We start from the raw sequence: 17207 nt of genomic DNA, 5'->3' as shown, positions 1-17207 counted from the left end.
CCTCCAATGGCCGACGCACTAGCGCCGGCGGGCGGGGCGCGGTGCGGCGCGCGGAGGGATCTCGCGCCTCTAGTCCCGGGCTGGTGCGCGACGCCATCTTGTCAAGCGCCGTCCCGGGGCCGCCATGTGTGTGAGGAGCAGTCACCGCCACGGCCACTGTCCAAACCCCTACGTCGCGGCGCGCCGCCCGCCCGCCCGCTCCCGAGCCTCGGCCGCCGGCGGCGAGTAGAGACTAGCGCGGCGGCGCCGGCCGCGGCCGCGCCCAGTGTTTGCAGAGAGCCCATCTCTCTGGCGTGGTTGTTAACAGACTGGAAAGTCTGTGTCTGTGTCGCTCACTAGTAACCGTGAGTTTTTACCGCCTCGTCACGGCGGGCGGCCGGGGTCCCGCGCCCCGCAGGCCGGCCCGCAGCCCCGCCCCGCTCCTGACCAAACATGACAGACTGTGAACACGCAGGGCGCGGCAGGTCGGAACCTTGTCTGTCTGTGTGTCGGAGGAGAGGGCTGGGCGGGGGCGGGCGGGCCCTGCATGACCGAGACGTCTCCGGGGCCGCCGCGCAAGACGCGCCCTGGGAGGCCGGGCTGGCGGCCGCGGGGAGGCCGGTGCCCTCCACTCCTGTCCCGTCCCTTCCTGGCGCGCGGGCCCTTCCGGCCCCCGCTCCTCCCTTCGCACGTGCGACCCCAGCCCCGGGCTGGGGCCAGGGCCAGCCCGGACCCGCCACGAGTTGGTAATAGCCGGTGTTGTCTTTGGTACCCTAGCACACTTCTAAAAATAAACATATTTGGCTTTTTTTTTTTTTTAAGGAAATTTTTAAGCAACCCCGAAAGGCCATGTATTTGAAATGGCACGTTTCACGTTAAAAATGTTAACACAAACTACTTAGGCTTCGCCAACCTTAGTGTACAGCACAGTTTTCTCAAGTGAAAACCCTACGGATTACCCCCTATAGCCCAGTTTTCTGAAGACTATATCTCGTTGGAGCATTTAACCGAGATCCTGCTTTTTTTCATTTTTGCTACACCTCTAGAGGCATGCTCTTGGTTCCATTTAATAGTTTGCGGTCTTTACAGATTTTAAATAGCGCAAACTGAAGTTTTGGTTGGGTTTTTACAGTCTTGTGCCGCATTGTGACGTTTGGGTCAACAATGGATCAAATATACAACAGTGGGCCTATAAGATTACACGGTAATGGAGCTGAAAAATGTCCGTGGGCCCATGATGTAGCAGTAATGACATAGCACAAGGCATTGCTCACGTGTTTGTGGTGTAAACAGACCTCCTGCGATGCCAGTCCTGTAGGTGTATAGCACATACAATCCCAGTAGGAGACTATACCATGCAGGTTTGTGTAAGTTCACTCTGATGGTCACACAATAAGGAAATCGCGAGGTGTTTCTCAGTGTATCCCATGAGTTAAGCAGCACATGACTGACTGTACATTGATATCTTAATGAGTAAGAAAAAGGGAGAGCTTTCCTTTAAAATTACTAGAATCCATTGAATATGATTGCAAAATCCGTTGCATCTGATTCTTAGGTAGAATACTTAAAAATCTAGAATCTGGCAATTGCTCCTTTGGGGAAAAAATAGTCAACAGCATGCATTGTACTCTGGACTGTGTACAAATTACTGAAGTTCTCCCTGTGGAGTAATGTGATCTGCTTTTGGTAAAGCATTCCAAACCCTCCTTTATAAAATCCAGAAGCAGAAATCACAAACATTACAGAAATTTGAAATGTCTAAATAGCAACCTTGAGAGGAATAAAAATATTTCCACTTTGGTAGTGTAATAATAAAAGTACACCGCCAGAAGGTAAGTCAATTAAACATATAGTAATTTTTAGAAAGTAAAAAACACTCCTAAAAATGCCCTTGACACATTTTTCATGAATTTTTTTTTACATGATCTTACTAAAATGAGAAAGTTCTTGGAATGGGTTAACTAATATCTTGAGAAGTTTCCTATTCTGAATATCTGTGGACAAACTAGTGATGGGGTTCTGCTACTGCAGCCTAAAATTCATCCTTTTGTCTGGAAGAAGGAAATGTGTTCTCTTTTCACAGAGCACTTCAGGAAGTGCAGTTATATATATTCTACATAAGGAAGAAACCATGTGGCCAAATTCGTATTGAAATAACTTTGCTAGTAAGGAGCTGTGATGCCAGACTTTAAAAAGGTGTTTGAAATTTTAAAATACTGAATTAGAAGTTAAAAAGAAAAGTTTAAAGAATTCTTTGTAAAATGTATTAACAGCTTAGTAGGAACTAAAGATTAGTAGTGATATTTAGTTTGTTCTATATTAGGACTAAGAAAATATTTTCTAATAACTACGGAAACAACAACGTTAGCTCCAGTTTAATTCATTCAATTGTTAAGTAGCAGTATTATTCTGATGAAAAAGGTGATTTATCTTCATACATTTTTTTGTCAACCAACATGAAAATGAAACGAGTACATCAAAAGACAAAGTGAGCTAGAGGTCAGAAGAAATGGTTCCAGCTCCAGCTTTGGTACCGCTTAGTTTGGTGAATTTGAGCAAGCCTCGTTTCTTCATCCATAAGAGGGTTCTGCAAGATAAGTGGTTCTCATCCATCTCTGGGGAGCTTCTTAAAAAGTGTCGATGTCATTTCTATGTCAGCTTTAGCTAGGGTTTTGGGGTTTTTTTAAAGCTCCTCAAGTAATTCTAATATGTGCCAACTGGAGAACCCCTTTACTAGATCACTGTTTTCCAGTTTTAGCTAATTATCAGGATCTCTGAGGAATGAAACATTTGTCCTGCCTAGAGCAGCTGAGTCGGTGTCTCTAGGGGTAAGCTGTATTTTCAATATGCTCACTGGGTGATTCTTAAGAAATTGTGGGGGGTGGGGGAATGGACTAATCTGTGGAACCCCCAAATATTTTGCACTCCCATATTACATTTATACTGTAATAAAAGTTTCTGTGAATTAGGTTGTTTAGATAGATGAATTCTCGTATTTGGAGGTAGGCATTGTCTCAAGGATATTATTTTTCTGACATTCCTGAAGATTAAGATATATTGTGAGTACAGGAAAAAAGTTACATCTATGGTTTTTACTTAAAACTGTTTTGGTTATACAAATTAAAATATTACTGTTATAGTTTACATGAGCATGAGATGCTAAATAGAAATGGAAATACACAGAATGCACAATTTTCTCCATTTTAAAAAATGTTTTCTTGCACGTTTTATATGAACATTTTGCACAAGATTTGTTTGCCAAATGAGTTAGCTTTTTAAAAAATTACTCATTTTGTATACTTCCCTCTAAATATTTTCATGCTTTGGGATGAAAACATTGTATTTCTATAAAGTGTTATTAACGTAAAAGTACTTGCAAGTAAACATGTAGATATGTGGAATGTTAGTAGAAGACTTCTGCCTGAGTCTTTAGAAATAAATGATAGAGGTGGAAAAGGGGTTGAGGGTCCAAATGGAGATAAAATTCTTGTCTCTTTATTCATTCAGTTCTTCCCTTTCATCCAGTTCTGTTAGGCACAACTCCAGCCATCTAGCTTTATATGGCAGCTGGATGTTGACCCAATTAAAACAATTCACAGAAAACTTAAAGGCTGAATACTGTGAGTCTCTGCCTTGGACACATCTACAGGAGAGTAGGAAAGAGATACTGTGTTTCCCCGAAAATAAGACCTAACTGGAAAATAAGCCCTAGCACGATTTTTCAGGATGACATCCCCTGAACATAAGCCCTAATGGAGCAAAAATTAATGTAAGTCCTGGTCTTGTTTTCAGGGAAACACGGTACTAGTAACTATTGCAGGGTTTTCTGAAGTATGCTAAAGGTGAAAAGCTTTACAGGGCCCATAGTGGGGGAAAAGATAGTTTTAATATGAACAACATAAGAGCTTATAATTCTCAGAATCTTTCCTTGATAGGAGGTATGGATAATCCTTTCTTTTGGGAGGAGGTTATTCTTTCTTTGCCCGTTAGGAACGACCTTCTTACCTTCTTTCCCACCTCTTCCTGCTTTTCTTCCTCATGTAAAACAAGAACAACAAAACTCCAGCTCGTCAGAATGGTGGGGGCTTATGCTTATGTCTCCCATGTCTCCCTCACACCCACAGAAGGATGGGAGCCTTGCTAACTGCCTCTCGTGGAGAATCTGGAGGATGAGGATGGAGGATATAGTTACACTCCGTTGGCAGTAGTGCTTTTATTTGGTTCTCACATTCATCTCTGAGGTAGCTGCGTTACCGTGTGCCGTAAGTCATGTGAGATTCCATAGGTAGAGCCTCAGTGAGAAGCCAGGTGTGCAAGCTCCTACCTGCAGCATTATTTCCCTCTTCATTAGGTTTGCACAGGGAAATAATGCATAGGTGCAAACCCTCACCTTTTTAATTGTGATGTAGTGTGCTGGCATTTTGAGAGCCTTGCGTTCTGCATAAAACCTGGGTTCTGATCACAGTTTTTCCTCAAATTCAGTGATGTTCTTTTTCATGGTTATTTTTCTTATTTGTGAAATCAGGTAGTTGAACTAGATTATTTCCAATCTCCCTTCCTACTTTAATAAGTTGGTAATTTTAATTTTAAAAAATTTCAGATGCCTTTCTCACATCAGGGAGTTCACTTGATGCTCTACACAGTATCTGGTTTGTAAATTACTGTGTTTACTGAAATAAATACCTTCCCTCACTAGGCCATTAATTAATTAATTTTATTCTTAATTGTGGTAAAATGCACATAACAAGATTTACCATCTTAACCATTTTAAGTGCACGGTTCAGTGGTGTTAAATACATTGACATTGTTGTACAGCCAATCTCCAGAACTTTTTTAATCTTTCAAAACTGAAACTATCATTGATTTATTTTTGATTCTACCTAAGTGATTTTTTCTTTAGCAAAAAATTCAAATTATACATCACGTTCAGGTTTGATGTTGGAAAGCACTTGACTCTTAGGAAGACATCTTTCTTTTCCTAGCCCCTTATAAACTATTTCATTCACTTTTAACTTCCATCATTAAGTTTTCATTCAACGTACTTTTCTGTGCCAAGTACAGTGGTAAGCACTGGGGAAACAAATCTGAATACAGCATCACTGAACTTGCTCTCTGGCATCTTACGATCCAGGTGGAGAAACAGGTCGGTAAATACACAGTGACAGCACCAGGTACAATGGAGGTGGGGACTGGGTGCCGTGGTGATACAGGGGGACCTTCAGGGAGGCGTTGTGGAAAAGCTGGACCAAGCAGAGGCAGAATTATGTGAAAAGCATGAAATGAAATGGCAGAGTAGATTCAGGGCTGGGAAAAGTGTTAGTATGTGGAGCGTGTGCAACATACTTTGGGGAATGAGAAAAAAGCTTCAGTGAGTTAGGGCTCAGACCCTGACAGATGTAAAGATCTCATCAAAGTTCTGAAGCAGGTTAATGATCAAAGCAGGCACTTTGGGTGTGATACCAGGGGCTAGGAGGAAGTGGACTACTAAAAGGGAGGTCAGTAGAAGGAAGACAAGGTAAGGGATTTTAACTCATTAAATATTAAGCCCTTAATATTAAATATGTATTCTCGACTTGGGGAAGCTGACGGTAAAGAAAATAATCCTTTACCTAATGGAGCTTACATTTTCTTTGGAGAGACAATAAACATGAAAAACAAGTGTATTAGATGATAGTAAAGTAGAAAGGGAGATGGGACATCCTATGGGTGTGGGGAGGGTATTTCTACTTTAAATAGGGTGCTTAGGGAAGCACTTACTGAAAAAGTAACATTTGAGCAAAGCCCTGAAACAAGGGTATAATCCAGGCCAGTACATCTGGGGGAAGAGCATTCCAGATAAAGGGAAAAGAAGGCGGGGGGGGGAAGTGAGCCAGGAATGAACCTTGTGTCATTAAGGGGAAACAAGGGAGCCGTGTGGCTCAAGAAGAGAATGAGCAAGGTGAGAGCAGTGAGGATGAGGTTAGACGGGCAACAAGGCGATTGTGAGGAACTTGGATTTGAGTGAGTGGGGTGGGCGCCAGTGGAGGTCTCAAACAGACGAGGGTCACTGTAGTCAGAGTGGTGATAAGGAAGCTGCTGCAGTAATCTGAGTGACGGGTGATGATGGTTTAGGCTGGCGGGTGAGAATGGTTGGATTTGGAATATGGTTTGAGGTAGAACCAATTGGATTTGCTGCTGGATGGATGTGGAACATGGAAGGAATGAGTTAAAGCCACTGTAACCATCTAGAAATTGGGTAATGAGCTCCTGATCAAAAGCACTGGCAATGGGAAAGCAGACGAAAAGCAAAATTCATGAGATATTTGTTAGAGTTGATAGAACTGGAAAAAAGATCTGGGGGTTTTCAGCAGAGATGTTAGTTGAAATGCTGAGATCTCCCAGATACATGCAGGAGACTGCTAAGGAGACAAGTTTTCTAGAAGCCAAGGAAGGAGACATTTTCAAGGAAGGGATGATCACAGAGCCGGTAAAGGAAAGTAAGGGTTGAAAACTGGCCACAGGATGTACTAAATTAGGACATTTAAAAACTTGAATGAAAGAATGCTGCAGGATTTGCAAACAGGTGGCCTTCAGGCCTAAAGTCTGCCCACGTTGTGGTTTGCCTGACAGGAGGTTTAAAAATACTTGCGTTTGAATGCCTCCAAGCTTGCCTCATGCTCTCCCGTCTCCGCAGTCCTACCACTCTTACTTTCTATGCAAACTCGGCACCCAAGGTCGGCTCCACTCATTAAGTGACCTGCCTGACTACTTAGGAACTTGAGTTTGTGACCCCCTTGTTACTCAGTGGAGTTATGTTTTCACCTGGACAGACTGGCGATCTGGCTACCAAAACGCTCAACAGAGATGGTGACCTGGAATTCAGCAGGTCAGCCTCCAGTGTATGGCTGCCAGCATGTTCTTTTATGCAGAGATGCCCCCTGGAGTTGTACATCACAGCGGTGCCAAACGTACAACTGTCAGACATACAAGTTTAAGGATATTTTTTTAAATTCTTAATTTCATAGATTAATATATACAGCAAAGTTCTGTCTGGTATTGGATGGTGGCAGGGAATTCAGCACTACCAGGTATTTTATCAGAAACCAATTTTATTTTTAAATGTTTGCAAAAGAACTCTGTAAATACATGGCATACCTTCCCGTCTTACTGATCTGTCCTTTTCTAAGTTCCTCTGGGTCATCGTGAGTATTGGTTGTCACCGCAGTCACTCAGCATTAGGCACTACACTCCGTCTTGTGTGGTGTTATTGCGGTCAGGAGACTTCGGAGACATGGGGCTGCCACACAAGCAGTTGCTAAGTGTTGCTGAATAATGGAGAAGTGGAAGCACCCTCAGGAACAGACTCCAGCTTGGTCCATCCCAGCTTCCTTTCTGCGTTTCCTTGTTTGGGACAGTTTTTCATTGCTATTCTGTGAAGGAAAATGGAAATTTCCTCTTATTTAAGAATCTATGCTTCTTGGGTTTATAACCTTCCCCAATTTCAGTGAAAATCCCTGTGATTTATTGTACACATTTTATTTAATGCATCTATTTCAAGTAATCACGAGAGCAAAGGGCCGTATGCTAGGCTCAGTGCTCAGTGCTCACCTAACCTTCTCCCGCTTGGCCCCAGCTGCACGGTGGACAGGCGAGACTGAGTATTAGGGGTGAACTCACTTGGTCCAGGTCATACAGGGAGCATAAGGCTGGGAAGCAGAACTTGAACCAGATCTTTCTGGCACTAAGCTTCTGTTCTATCCTGCAATGAATGACGTCTTCTTACGTGTTCGGTTTCAATATGCCATGAATGTACAGCATTACTTATTCCTCTTAAGAAATCTATTGTTGCTTATTCTTGTTTAAAACTGCTGCTTCAATTTCCAGTTTCAGATGACCCCGCTTTGCCAGAACCCTGGGTCCTCATTAAACAGGAGGGGTTTTTTTGTTTGATTTTGGTGTGGGTTCTCTTTAACTTTAGGTGAAAATTGCTGTTCTGGCTTTGTTAGTATTCTACTCTCTTTCTTGGATATTGGTGTTTTGCCCCTTTTTGTTTTGATTAAGTGGCAAACTTTAGCAATAACAGCAATTTCCATTTCTCCAGCATCCCTTCTTTCCTTCCATGTCTGACTGTGATGTGGGGGCTTTCACCTCCACTGCACCACTGTCATCAATTTGTCTGGGACCCTGGAATGAAATGGGGAGACTCATTTTCCATCTCCGCATGATTTAAGCCTTTTATCTCTTTAAAAATCTGTACAATAAAAATTTTGACTAATTTCTTTTGAGCACTTAAAAAAATACTGTTCAATAAAAAAATCCTATAGCGTGTCATAACTACAAGTCCTGTATCATCACTCCAGCTGGTCTAGCCTGCTGGCTACCATTTCCTGACAAACAATAAAATGGCTCCTGTAGAGCTGAAGTAACTCAGGTTTACTTTTGCATGTCAGAAATGCAATTTCCAGACCCTAACAGTTTTTTGTATCATCTCTTAAAATACCACGTAAATGGTGCATTGGTGAAGTCTTTTCGCCAACATTTTATTATGAAAAGTTCTAAATGTATAAAAGTGTGGAAAAACTTACAGTATACACCCCCACATCCTGTGCACTGGTTGGTGAGGTTCGTAAAGCATCTTCACATTAGCTGCCATTAGCTGCTTTGACTGTTGGCAAGTTCTTCCTGAGAACAAACACATGGTTGAGAGTGATGGGCCCGGAAGCTGCCTGCCTGGGCTTCGGGCTCTAGCTCTGTCGTCTGCTCGCAGAGATAGTTAGGCTCTCTGTCTCCTCTCTTCGCCTGTTTACTGGGGTAGTGGCAGTATTTCAGAGTTCACATGAAGATGAAATGAACTGACCCAACAACATGCTTGGCAGCAAATTGTTAACTATCATCATATTTTTTATTTCTTTACTACAAATTGGAATCCAGATGTTATTTTGCTTCAGAATTACTGTTACTTTATCAGGAACACAGCTGGAATCAAAGATAGGCAACTAGTGAGAGAATTAGATAATAAAAAATGTGGAATAAAAATTGAGAATTATTTTTAAATTATTTGTTAAAGTCAGATATCCATAATCCTCTGATGGCCCCAAGCTTTTTAAAGGTTCTGTTCCAGACACTCTTTGGCCTTTATGGGGAAAACAACAAAGTTAACGTGTCCTCTTTTAAAGGTATGGCTAGAAGGGAATCATGTACGTTTTCTGTTTGTTCATAGGTTTGAGTGATGGTAGAACCACTGAGGCCAACTGGTGCAATAGTGAGTGACGAATGGTCATACTTCTTTCAACAATAGGCTGGCATTTTATGTACATTCTCTATTGTTTTCTCCATTTTGTTGATTTCTGTCCTTACATTTATTATTTTCTTTCTTATTCTTTTGAATTTGCCCATTTCCAAGTTCTTTAGTTGAGTAATGTGTGTGTGGCTCATTTGTCCTTTTTTATTTCCTGAAAATGTGTTTAAATAAAAGCATCAATGTCCCATAAGGACTCCTTTCCTTTGTTCAGAGGTCTTTTAACTTAATAACGTCATGGTGTATCTGCACCAAGTTTATACTGGGAAGTTCCCCAGGAAGGTACGTTGCTTGAATTAGATGTTTCATTTAATGTTACTGGTGTGTTCATTACCTACCCCAGATAATTGTGCCTACTTTGAAATTTTTGAGGCTGCAATGATTGCGATTATGCCTTGCTGTGATACAGAAAATTAACACATTCATTTTTATTCTTACCATTTTGAAGGAAAATCTTCATCCTAGTGAAAGAATGGCCTCAGCAATAATAATTAGGTGACATTTTAAAGGTATAAATCATGGGAATGTTTGCAATATTCATGGAGGAGTGCCTGAAGGGAAATAGTTTATTCATTTCTCGATATTAGTAGTTTTCAACCAATTTTTTCTGCCTCAACACTGTTAAAAGAAACAGCATCCCCGTCAGTGACCGAGGGTGTATCTGCGTGAGTGCGCCATTCTTCAGGCTGTCTCTGTATCACTGCAGTGCGGCCTGCCTGCCTCCCCTCGCCAGGCTGCCCCCTGGACCTGTTCTTCACTCTCTGTCCATACCACCTCCTTTTCTAGAAACACCCGTGCTTCCTCTTTCTCTTAGACTCCAGCTGCTCAGAGCTCTGCGTGGTCTGTGCTACCCATCACTCCTGCATAATGTGCTGGCCTCCGCACTTTTCTTCATGGTCCAGCCACCCTGGTCTTGTCTCGGTTCCTGTCTCGATTCTACACAGAAGTTTCACGCATCCGATTTCCTGTCTGCCCGAGGTCCCTCCCCACCCCTTACCTGGGCTAACTCCTCATCTCAGTGCATTCAGGACCTTCTCAGGGAGCTTTCCAGACTCTTCCCTACGTGTGGCTCCAGCACTGTTTACCTCCTCCTTTACTTGTGTGGCTGTCACTTTATATTTACCTGATGCTCTGGTGTCTGTCTGTCTGTCTGCCCGACCACTCCATTGAAAACTTCATGCGAAAAGAAAGCCATCTCTTTCTTGTTTGCCAGTGTGTCCCCAACTGAGGAGGCACTGAATAAATACCTGCTGAACGAATGAATGGCTTTCTTTCTCCTAGGGGGACAGAAAATTCTATCCACACAGTTTTCGAGAATCACTGCTCTGGGTGTTGTGGGCCTCATCCCTAGGTTAAATCCGAGCATCAGGCACTCGTGTTCTTAGACAGTATTACTCGTTTCCTCTTGGCACTGCTTTTTCTCTGTTGAACTGGCAGCATGCCCTTGGTTCAGACTGGGGTGTGCCATCAGTGAAAAGCTGTTGTGTTGGTTGTGTGGACACTACTGAGGATAGTGTCCATTGTATCGGCAGTGTCTTCATGAGGACTCGGAAGCTGCTCTCCGGTCTCTCACGCAGAAGAAAGTGCTTCTCTTGGACAGCTGGTCTGCTTCTGTCCTGAAGCTCTTTGTTTTAAGTCCCAGCCTTGTTTACTGAAGCTCAGAGCCAAACTTGCCGTCACATCTAAAATCAGTCAGGTGTGTAGTCATCTTCGTCTTAGCATCATCTTACTCGTTAGAATTTTAACTGTGACTTATTTATATAGTTTATAGTTTGTTTAATAAAAGGCTCTATAAATACCTTTCAGGGAATAATAAAACTCTACCAGAGCTTAAAAAAAAAAGTTAATCTGCTTGCTTGGGTAAGAAACACCTTCAGTGTGTCTCTCCATGCTGAAAGTGGGGTGATAAAAAGAGGAAAATGAAAAGCTTCTTGAATATTGGGGGAAATTCTGGGTGTTAATTCTGATTGGTTCATTTAGCAACTAGAAATTCTTTTGATTGTTTTCCTGCTTATGTCACAAAAGTGCAGGCATTGCTTTACAAAGACATTTGAGGATGGATCTGAGAGAGCTGGTAGGCTCGAGGACATCTGCTAGCACTTCTGGGTGCACGTGCTGGGGACTGGGCAGTTTTATTTTAGCCCCCTAGTCCTACCCACGTGGAGAGCAGCAGTTCACTGCTTTATGGGTGACAATCTTTGTGGGGGTTCCACTCAAACTCCTTCCTTGGTATTTGGCTAGACTGAGTATCAGAATCCTTTTGTTTTCCTTCTGTTGCAAAATAAATTTTTGTGCCATGTGATGAAATGACAGCTGTGCAGGAGCATATCTGACTCTGGGGACCAGGCACTGGGGCATGAGTAAGGGCAGCATATTGTTAGGGGAAGCTGGAGGCACGTTCGGTGATGACCGAGGAGCCCCTCACTTTGACCAGGACAGCAGATCCTGACGTTCTTGAGTGCACTTTTCACGGTCAAGTTGTCCTTTCTTTTTCTTTTTTTCTTTCTTTTTTTTTTTTAAGATTGCATTGGGAAAGGGGAACAGGACTCCACTGGGGAACAGTGTACTTCCAGGATTTTTTTCCAAGCCTTTCAATCTTAGTTGTGGAGGGCGCCATTCAGCTCCAGGTCCAGTTGCCATTATTAGTTGCAGGGGGCACAGCCCACCATCCCTTGCGGGAGTCGAACCGGCAACCTTGTGGTTGAGAGGACGCGCTCCAACCAACTGAGCCATCCCGGAGCTCAGCAGTAGCTCAGCTCAAGATGCAGTGTTCAATCTTAGTTGCAGGGGGCGGAGGCCACCATCCCTTGTGGGAGTCGAGTTAAACCAGCAACCTTGTGGTTGAGAGCCCACAGGCCCATGTGGGAATCGAACCAGCAGCCTTCGGCACCATGAACACAGAGCTTCAACTGCCTGAGCCACCGGGCCGGCCCCAAGTTGTCCTTTCTTTTAGTCTGTGTTCCTGTGGCATCGTCCCATGGGCAGCCAGAACTGTTAGAGTGTTTCATATATTTTTCTTGGCTTCCCAGCAAGGGATCTAGGGCTGTGTGTTGTCTATAGACACTTGGATCAGTGACTCGAATGGGTTGTACTGCTAGGGCTTTATAGTATTATTTACATATCAGTCAATGTTAGTAACAACCTTGATAAATTTTTCAAGTTATGTGACTCCTATAGTTGAAAATGGTGCCCTCATGATTCCAGCACGAAGGAGTAACACTTTGTTTCTCCAGGGACGTCAGTGTCCCTTCAGACACAAGCAGAGAAACATGGTCTCCTAAAGGAGTGGGGAAGGAAAGATCTGAAATTGTCCGATTGTTGCATTGTTACATACAGGTGTTATTTGCATGTGCAAATTAGGCTTTGGTGAGGCAGACATGAGTAAGCATGTTGTTGATTCGGGAAATAAAGACTAGAAGGGCAACGTACAGTTGTAAAAAAGGAGGAATCACTTGTACCAAGTCCCATTCCTGAAGGGGTTGGTATTTGGGTCGAGGCTTTGACAGATTCTAAGACTGGCTTGAGTAAAACAAGTAAAAATTTCCATGGCTTTAGATGGTCATAAAGGGATATGCTGGATTTCAGCAAATCAGATACATTCCAGAGTGTCAGAATGTGTTGGATAAAGGACAAGGACAAGAGCACTTTGCTGGCCACAGATACCCAGACTGTACCACTGGTGACATGTAAAAAACTTTTTCTGAAACAAACACGATAAGCCACATAGGATGCAAATGTTCAAGGTCTCTTCCATGGCCCAGTTTGAGCAGCCAGTACTTCCCTCAGGCAGAAGTACCAAGTTTGGGAGGTGTCAGGCGGGGAGTTGGGTCAAGGCTTAGTCCAGAGAGTCACGTGTAAGCTCTGCAGGTTGGGGGAGCAGATGGAGCAGGTGCAGGCAAACCATAGACCCAGCGTGTTTTCTGTGAGGCCTGCTGACAGATACAGCTGGCTTGTTACCAACATAGACCACAAATGCAAGATCAGGAAGGCCTCAGCTCCATGTGTCCTTCGTCCTGCAGGAGGATCCTGAGATCAAAGAGGCGTGGTGATCACAGGTAATGAGGAGCAGCTTCCACACTGCAGCTAGGCATTTTTCAGCCTGAGCTGTAGCATGAGGAGCAGGCGAGGTGGGTGACAACCTGCCTGCCAGCAGCCTCCCACGGACCACCGTGGGTGGAAAGTCTTGTGGCAGCGGCCCCAAGACTGCCTGTCTTTCTGGGCTCTGGAGGATGGCAGGGTGCCCGCGTGGCCACCGTGCAGACATACAAGGTGTCCCGGCACTGGGCACAGCAACTCCCCACACTACCATCTGTGGGACAGGAGAGGGACAGGCCAGATCAGGATGAGGCCTGAAGAGACAAGTGTAGGAGCGACAGTTTCCACCCAAGGAAACTGGTATGTTGGTCTAACGTATGCTCCTTGGCTGTGAAAAGATCTGATAAATGTCCTCGTTGTAGTGAACACAGCCTATCCCAAGGAGGATGTAACTCTGATTGGTTCAGGTTAATTTCTTTTACTAGCCAATAAAACCAGAATGAGGAAGGTAGCCTCCTCCATGAGGTGTGTCAGTTTATGAAGATCTGGTGAATAATGGCCTCAGCATAGGGACGTGTCAGGGACCATGAGGGCATTCACCAATTTTGGAGTCTTTATACCATGGTATGTCATGATTTTCTCCAGTTGTCTCTAATCTAGGTACTTAAATCTAGAAGTAGAATCTTTTTTGAGTATTCTTAAATTACAGCTTCATTGAGATAAAACTCCCCCTTTTAAAAGTATATAATTCATTGGTTTTTAACATATTCACAGAGTTGTGCAACTATCACCACTGTCTAATTTTAGAGCATTTTTATCACTCAAAATGGGAAGCCCGTACCCATTGGCAGTCATTCCCTATTTCTCCCTCTAATATGCTTGGCAGCCCCTAATCTATTTTCTGTCTCCATGAATTTGTCTAAGAGATAAATTCTTTTAAAAATAATTTTATTCACTGGACAGTTATTTAATGTTCATAACCATGAACATAAGTCTTCCAGAAATGGACATAATCACTCTATTATTTTTACATTAATAAAGTCATCCATATATAATTTACCTAGGAACTTCTCTTTTTGATTTATCAGATTTTAAAAATTTTCTTGGGTTTAGTAAACAAAACAGCTTTCATGATAGTGTTGAGCTAATTCAAAATCTAGACATGCGAGCACTCAATCACTTCCATTACGCCTTCTGTTTTTCACTTTCACAGCTAGATCAGTAAGTAACCAATACAGCAATAGGTGCTCCGTTAAGGGAGCTTTATTTTATCTTGGTGACAGCTGGACTTAGAATCCATCTTTCCTTCCATTAAGTCTCCTTCTCTTTCCTTTATGTCACACATGCTTTCCATATGTGCCGAAAGCTTTTGGAAGAAGTTGATAGAAGTGTGGATCACTGTTATTTCCTTGTTCTCGCCCCCTTTTTGTAACCAAACAAATTCACAAATTTAAACTTTTTATTGTATGAACGTTGCAATGATAAAAAGGCTAAGGGAGGTGAGAGAAAATTTTTTAAAAATTCAGTTTTATGTCTAATAACAAATGTAAATGCCCTACATTTCACAGTGAAAGAATTTATGTAAAGTAGGACATAAGTTACATGCAACATTTTTAGCTTGAGCACTTTATGTATTTAAATAGCTCTAGTCAAAATGCTAAACCAGAATCAGTAGTTTTAAGATGTAAAAATGCTTTAAGGAACTCAAGTTGGAGGAGAGGTGGTAAAAGAGAACACCGATAGGGTTTTGTTACTGTTTGTATTTTAAATTTTATTGTGGTATAAATAGGAACAGTAAAGCACGCCATTCTTAAATGTACAGCTTGATGAATTTTCACGTCTATGTCTGTAGTATTCACCATACAGATAATGCACAGAGCATCTTAACACCCCGAAGGCTCCTTAGTACACTGTGTGTGTCAGTTATGGCCCTCCGGGAGGCGATCACTATTCTGACTTATGGCGCCATGGAGTCACGGTGCATACCAATGGAACCTAACAGTAGTCTCTCGTGGCTGGCTTCTTGTGCTTCATCTGTAGGATTCATTCATGTTGTATATAGTAGTAGGGTAGTTTTTGCTTTGTAGTATGCATTATGTAAATAAGACACAATCTATTTATCATTCACCTGTTCGTAGAAATTTGTATTGTTGTTTACAGGTTTTTATTATTATGCCTGAAGCTGCTGAGGACATTCTTATACTTGTTTTTTGGTGAATATATGCATTCATTTTTCTTGGGCCATAAGGTTTTATGGTATTATAAAAGTTCAGAACTTTTTTATTAAAACAGCCAGAATGCCACGCCTACCTCCAATAAATTTTAAGTTCACCTAACTGGATAACTTGATTTTGTAATAGAAACCTGGGGGAAATAACATTGATTTCACAGTCGGTTTAGGGTGATGTCACAGGCGTGCTCTACAGTGGCAGGAGTGATGGGTACTGTATATTCAGTGGACAGCAGGGCGCCATGCTAGGGGCTGGAGATATGAGGTCTGACAATTAAGTTCACGAACTTTTTGCAATGATGTTGCTACTTTTTTTAATATCAGAGGGGTTATTCATTATGAATTTGTACCAACTGGACAAACAGTTAACCAAGTTCACTATTTGGAAGTGCTGAAAAGGCTGCATGAGAAAGTTAGACAACCTGAACTTGCACCAATAACTCATGCTCTTGCATCACGACAATGCACCAGCTCACACGGCACTGTCTGTGAGGGAGGTTTTAGCCAGTAAACAAATAACTGTATTGGAACATCCTCCCTACTCACCTGATCTGGCCCCCAATGACTTCTTTCTTTACCTGAAGAGAAAGGAAATACTGAAAGAAAGACATTTTGATGAGATTCAGGACATCAAGGTTAATACAATGACAGCTCTGATGGTCATTCCAGAAAAAGAGTTCCAAAATGGCTTTGAAGGGTGGGCTAGGTACTGGCCTCAGTGCATAGCTTCCCAGGGGGAGTATTTCGAAGGTGACCATAGTGATATTCAGCAATGAGGTATGCAGCACTTTTTCTAGGATGAGTTTGTGAACTTAATTGTCTTTATATAGTCGCATGCCCTGCATTCACCAACCAGTGAACAAGTCATTGGCATATAATTTGCAGAGTGTGGTAGTAAAGAAATGAGAATATGGGGGCATGACTTCGGATGGAGCATCTCACCTAAACCTGGGTAGTCAGTGGAGGCACCTCAGAGGAAGTAGCATCTAAACTGGGTCCTAGAGATTGAATTGGGGCGAGCCAGGTACATGAGTGGGGTGGGTGCTGAGAGGAGCAGGACAGTGGGAGTCTTTGAGGCAGTCTTTCAGGCTAAGAGTGGGGAAATCAGAAGTGGCCAGGTCACAGGTACTCGATTATAAAGGGCCTTTGGCAATATCGGGGACATTTGATACCCTCCTTGGGTCAGAAGGGAGTCGCCAGTACCGCCTTTTATCACTGAAAACTTCAAACACAAGTAGTGAGGATAGTAGCATGAACCCTCATATACATACCCCACCATCCAGCAATTACCAGCTCATGGCCAAGTTTGTTGAGGCCACTTCCTCCATCCCCAGTGCATTGTTTTGAAGCAAACATGAGATACCACATCATCACTGAAGACTTTTAGCAGGAGAATGACATGATCAGCTTTGCACTTCAGAAACCACTCATTCCTAGTAATTTTAGAGTTTATTTAAAAAACACACACTGGGGCCGGCTCAGTGGCTCAGGTGGTTGTAGCTTCGAGCTCCTAACTCCTAGGTCGCCGGTTCGATTCCAACATGGGCCAGTGAGCTGCGCTCTCTACAGCTAAGATTGTAAACAATGCAATGGCTCTCCCTGGAGCTGGGCTGCTGTGAGCAGCCGGAGGTTGGCATGAGCTGCCATGAGCTGCTTTGAGCGGCCGACCGATGACTGGTGACCGAC

General features: G+C 43.0%; 1 protein-coding gene across 1 annotated transcript in view; it reads left to right on the top strand.

Moving 5' to 3' along the window:
- Positions 1 to 85: 85 nt before the first annotated feature.
- The window catches only part of ZC3H6 (zinc finger CCCH-type containing 6), a 63455-nt gene continuing 46333 nt past the window's right edge, over positions 86 to 17207 (top strand). Inside the window, exon 1 of the mRNA XM_019714518.2 lies at positions 86 to 464. Coding sequence (XP_019570077.2) covers positions 433 to 464 — 32 coding nt within the window. The 5' untranslated portion in view covers positions 86 to 432. The remainder of the gene's footprint in view (positions 465 to 17207) is intronic.

Source organism: Rhinolophus sinicus, linkage group LG05, assembly GCF_036562045.2.
Source record: "Rhinolophus sinicus isolate RSC01 linkage group LG05, ASM3656204v1, whole genome shotgun sequence".
NCBI lineage: Eukaryota > Metazoa > Chordata > Mammalia > Chiroptera > Rhinolophidae > Rhinolophus > Rhinolophus sinicus.
This window is presented reverse-complemented; position numbering and strand designations above follow the sequence as displayed.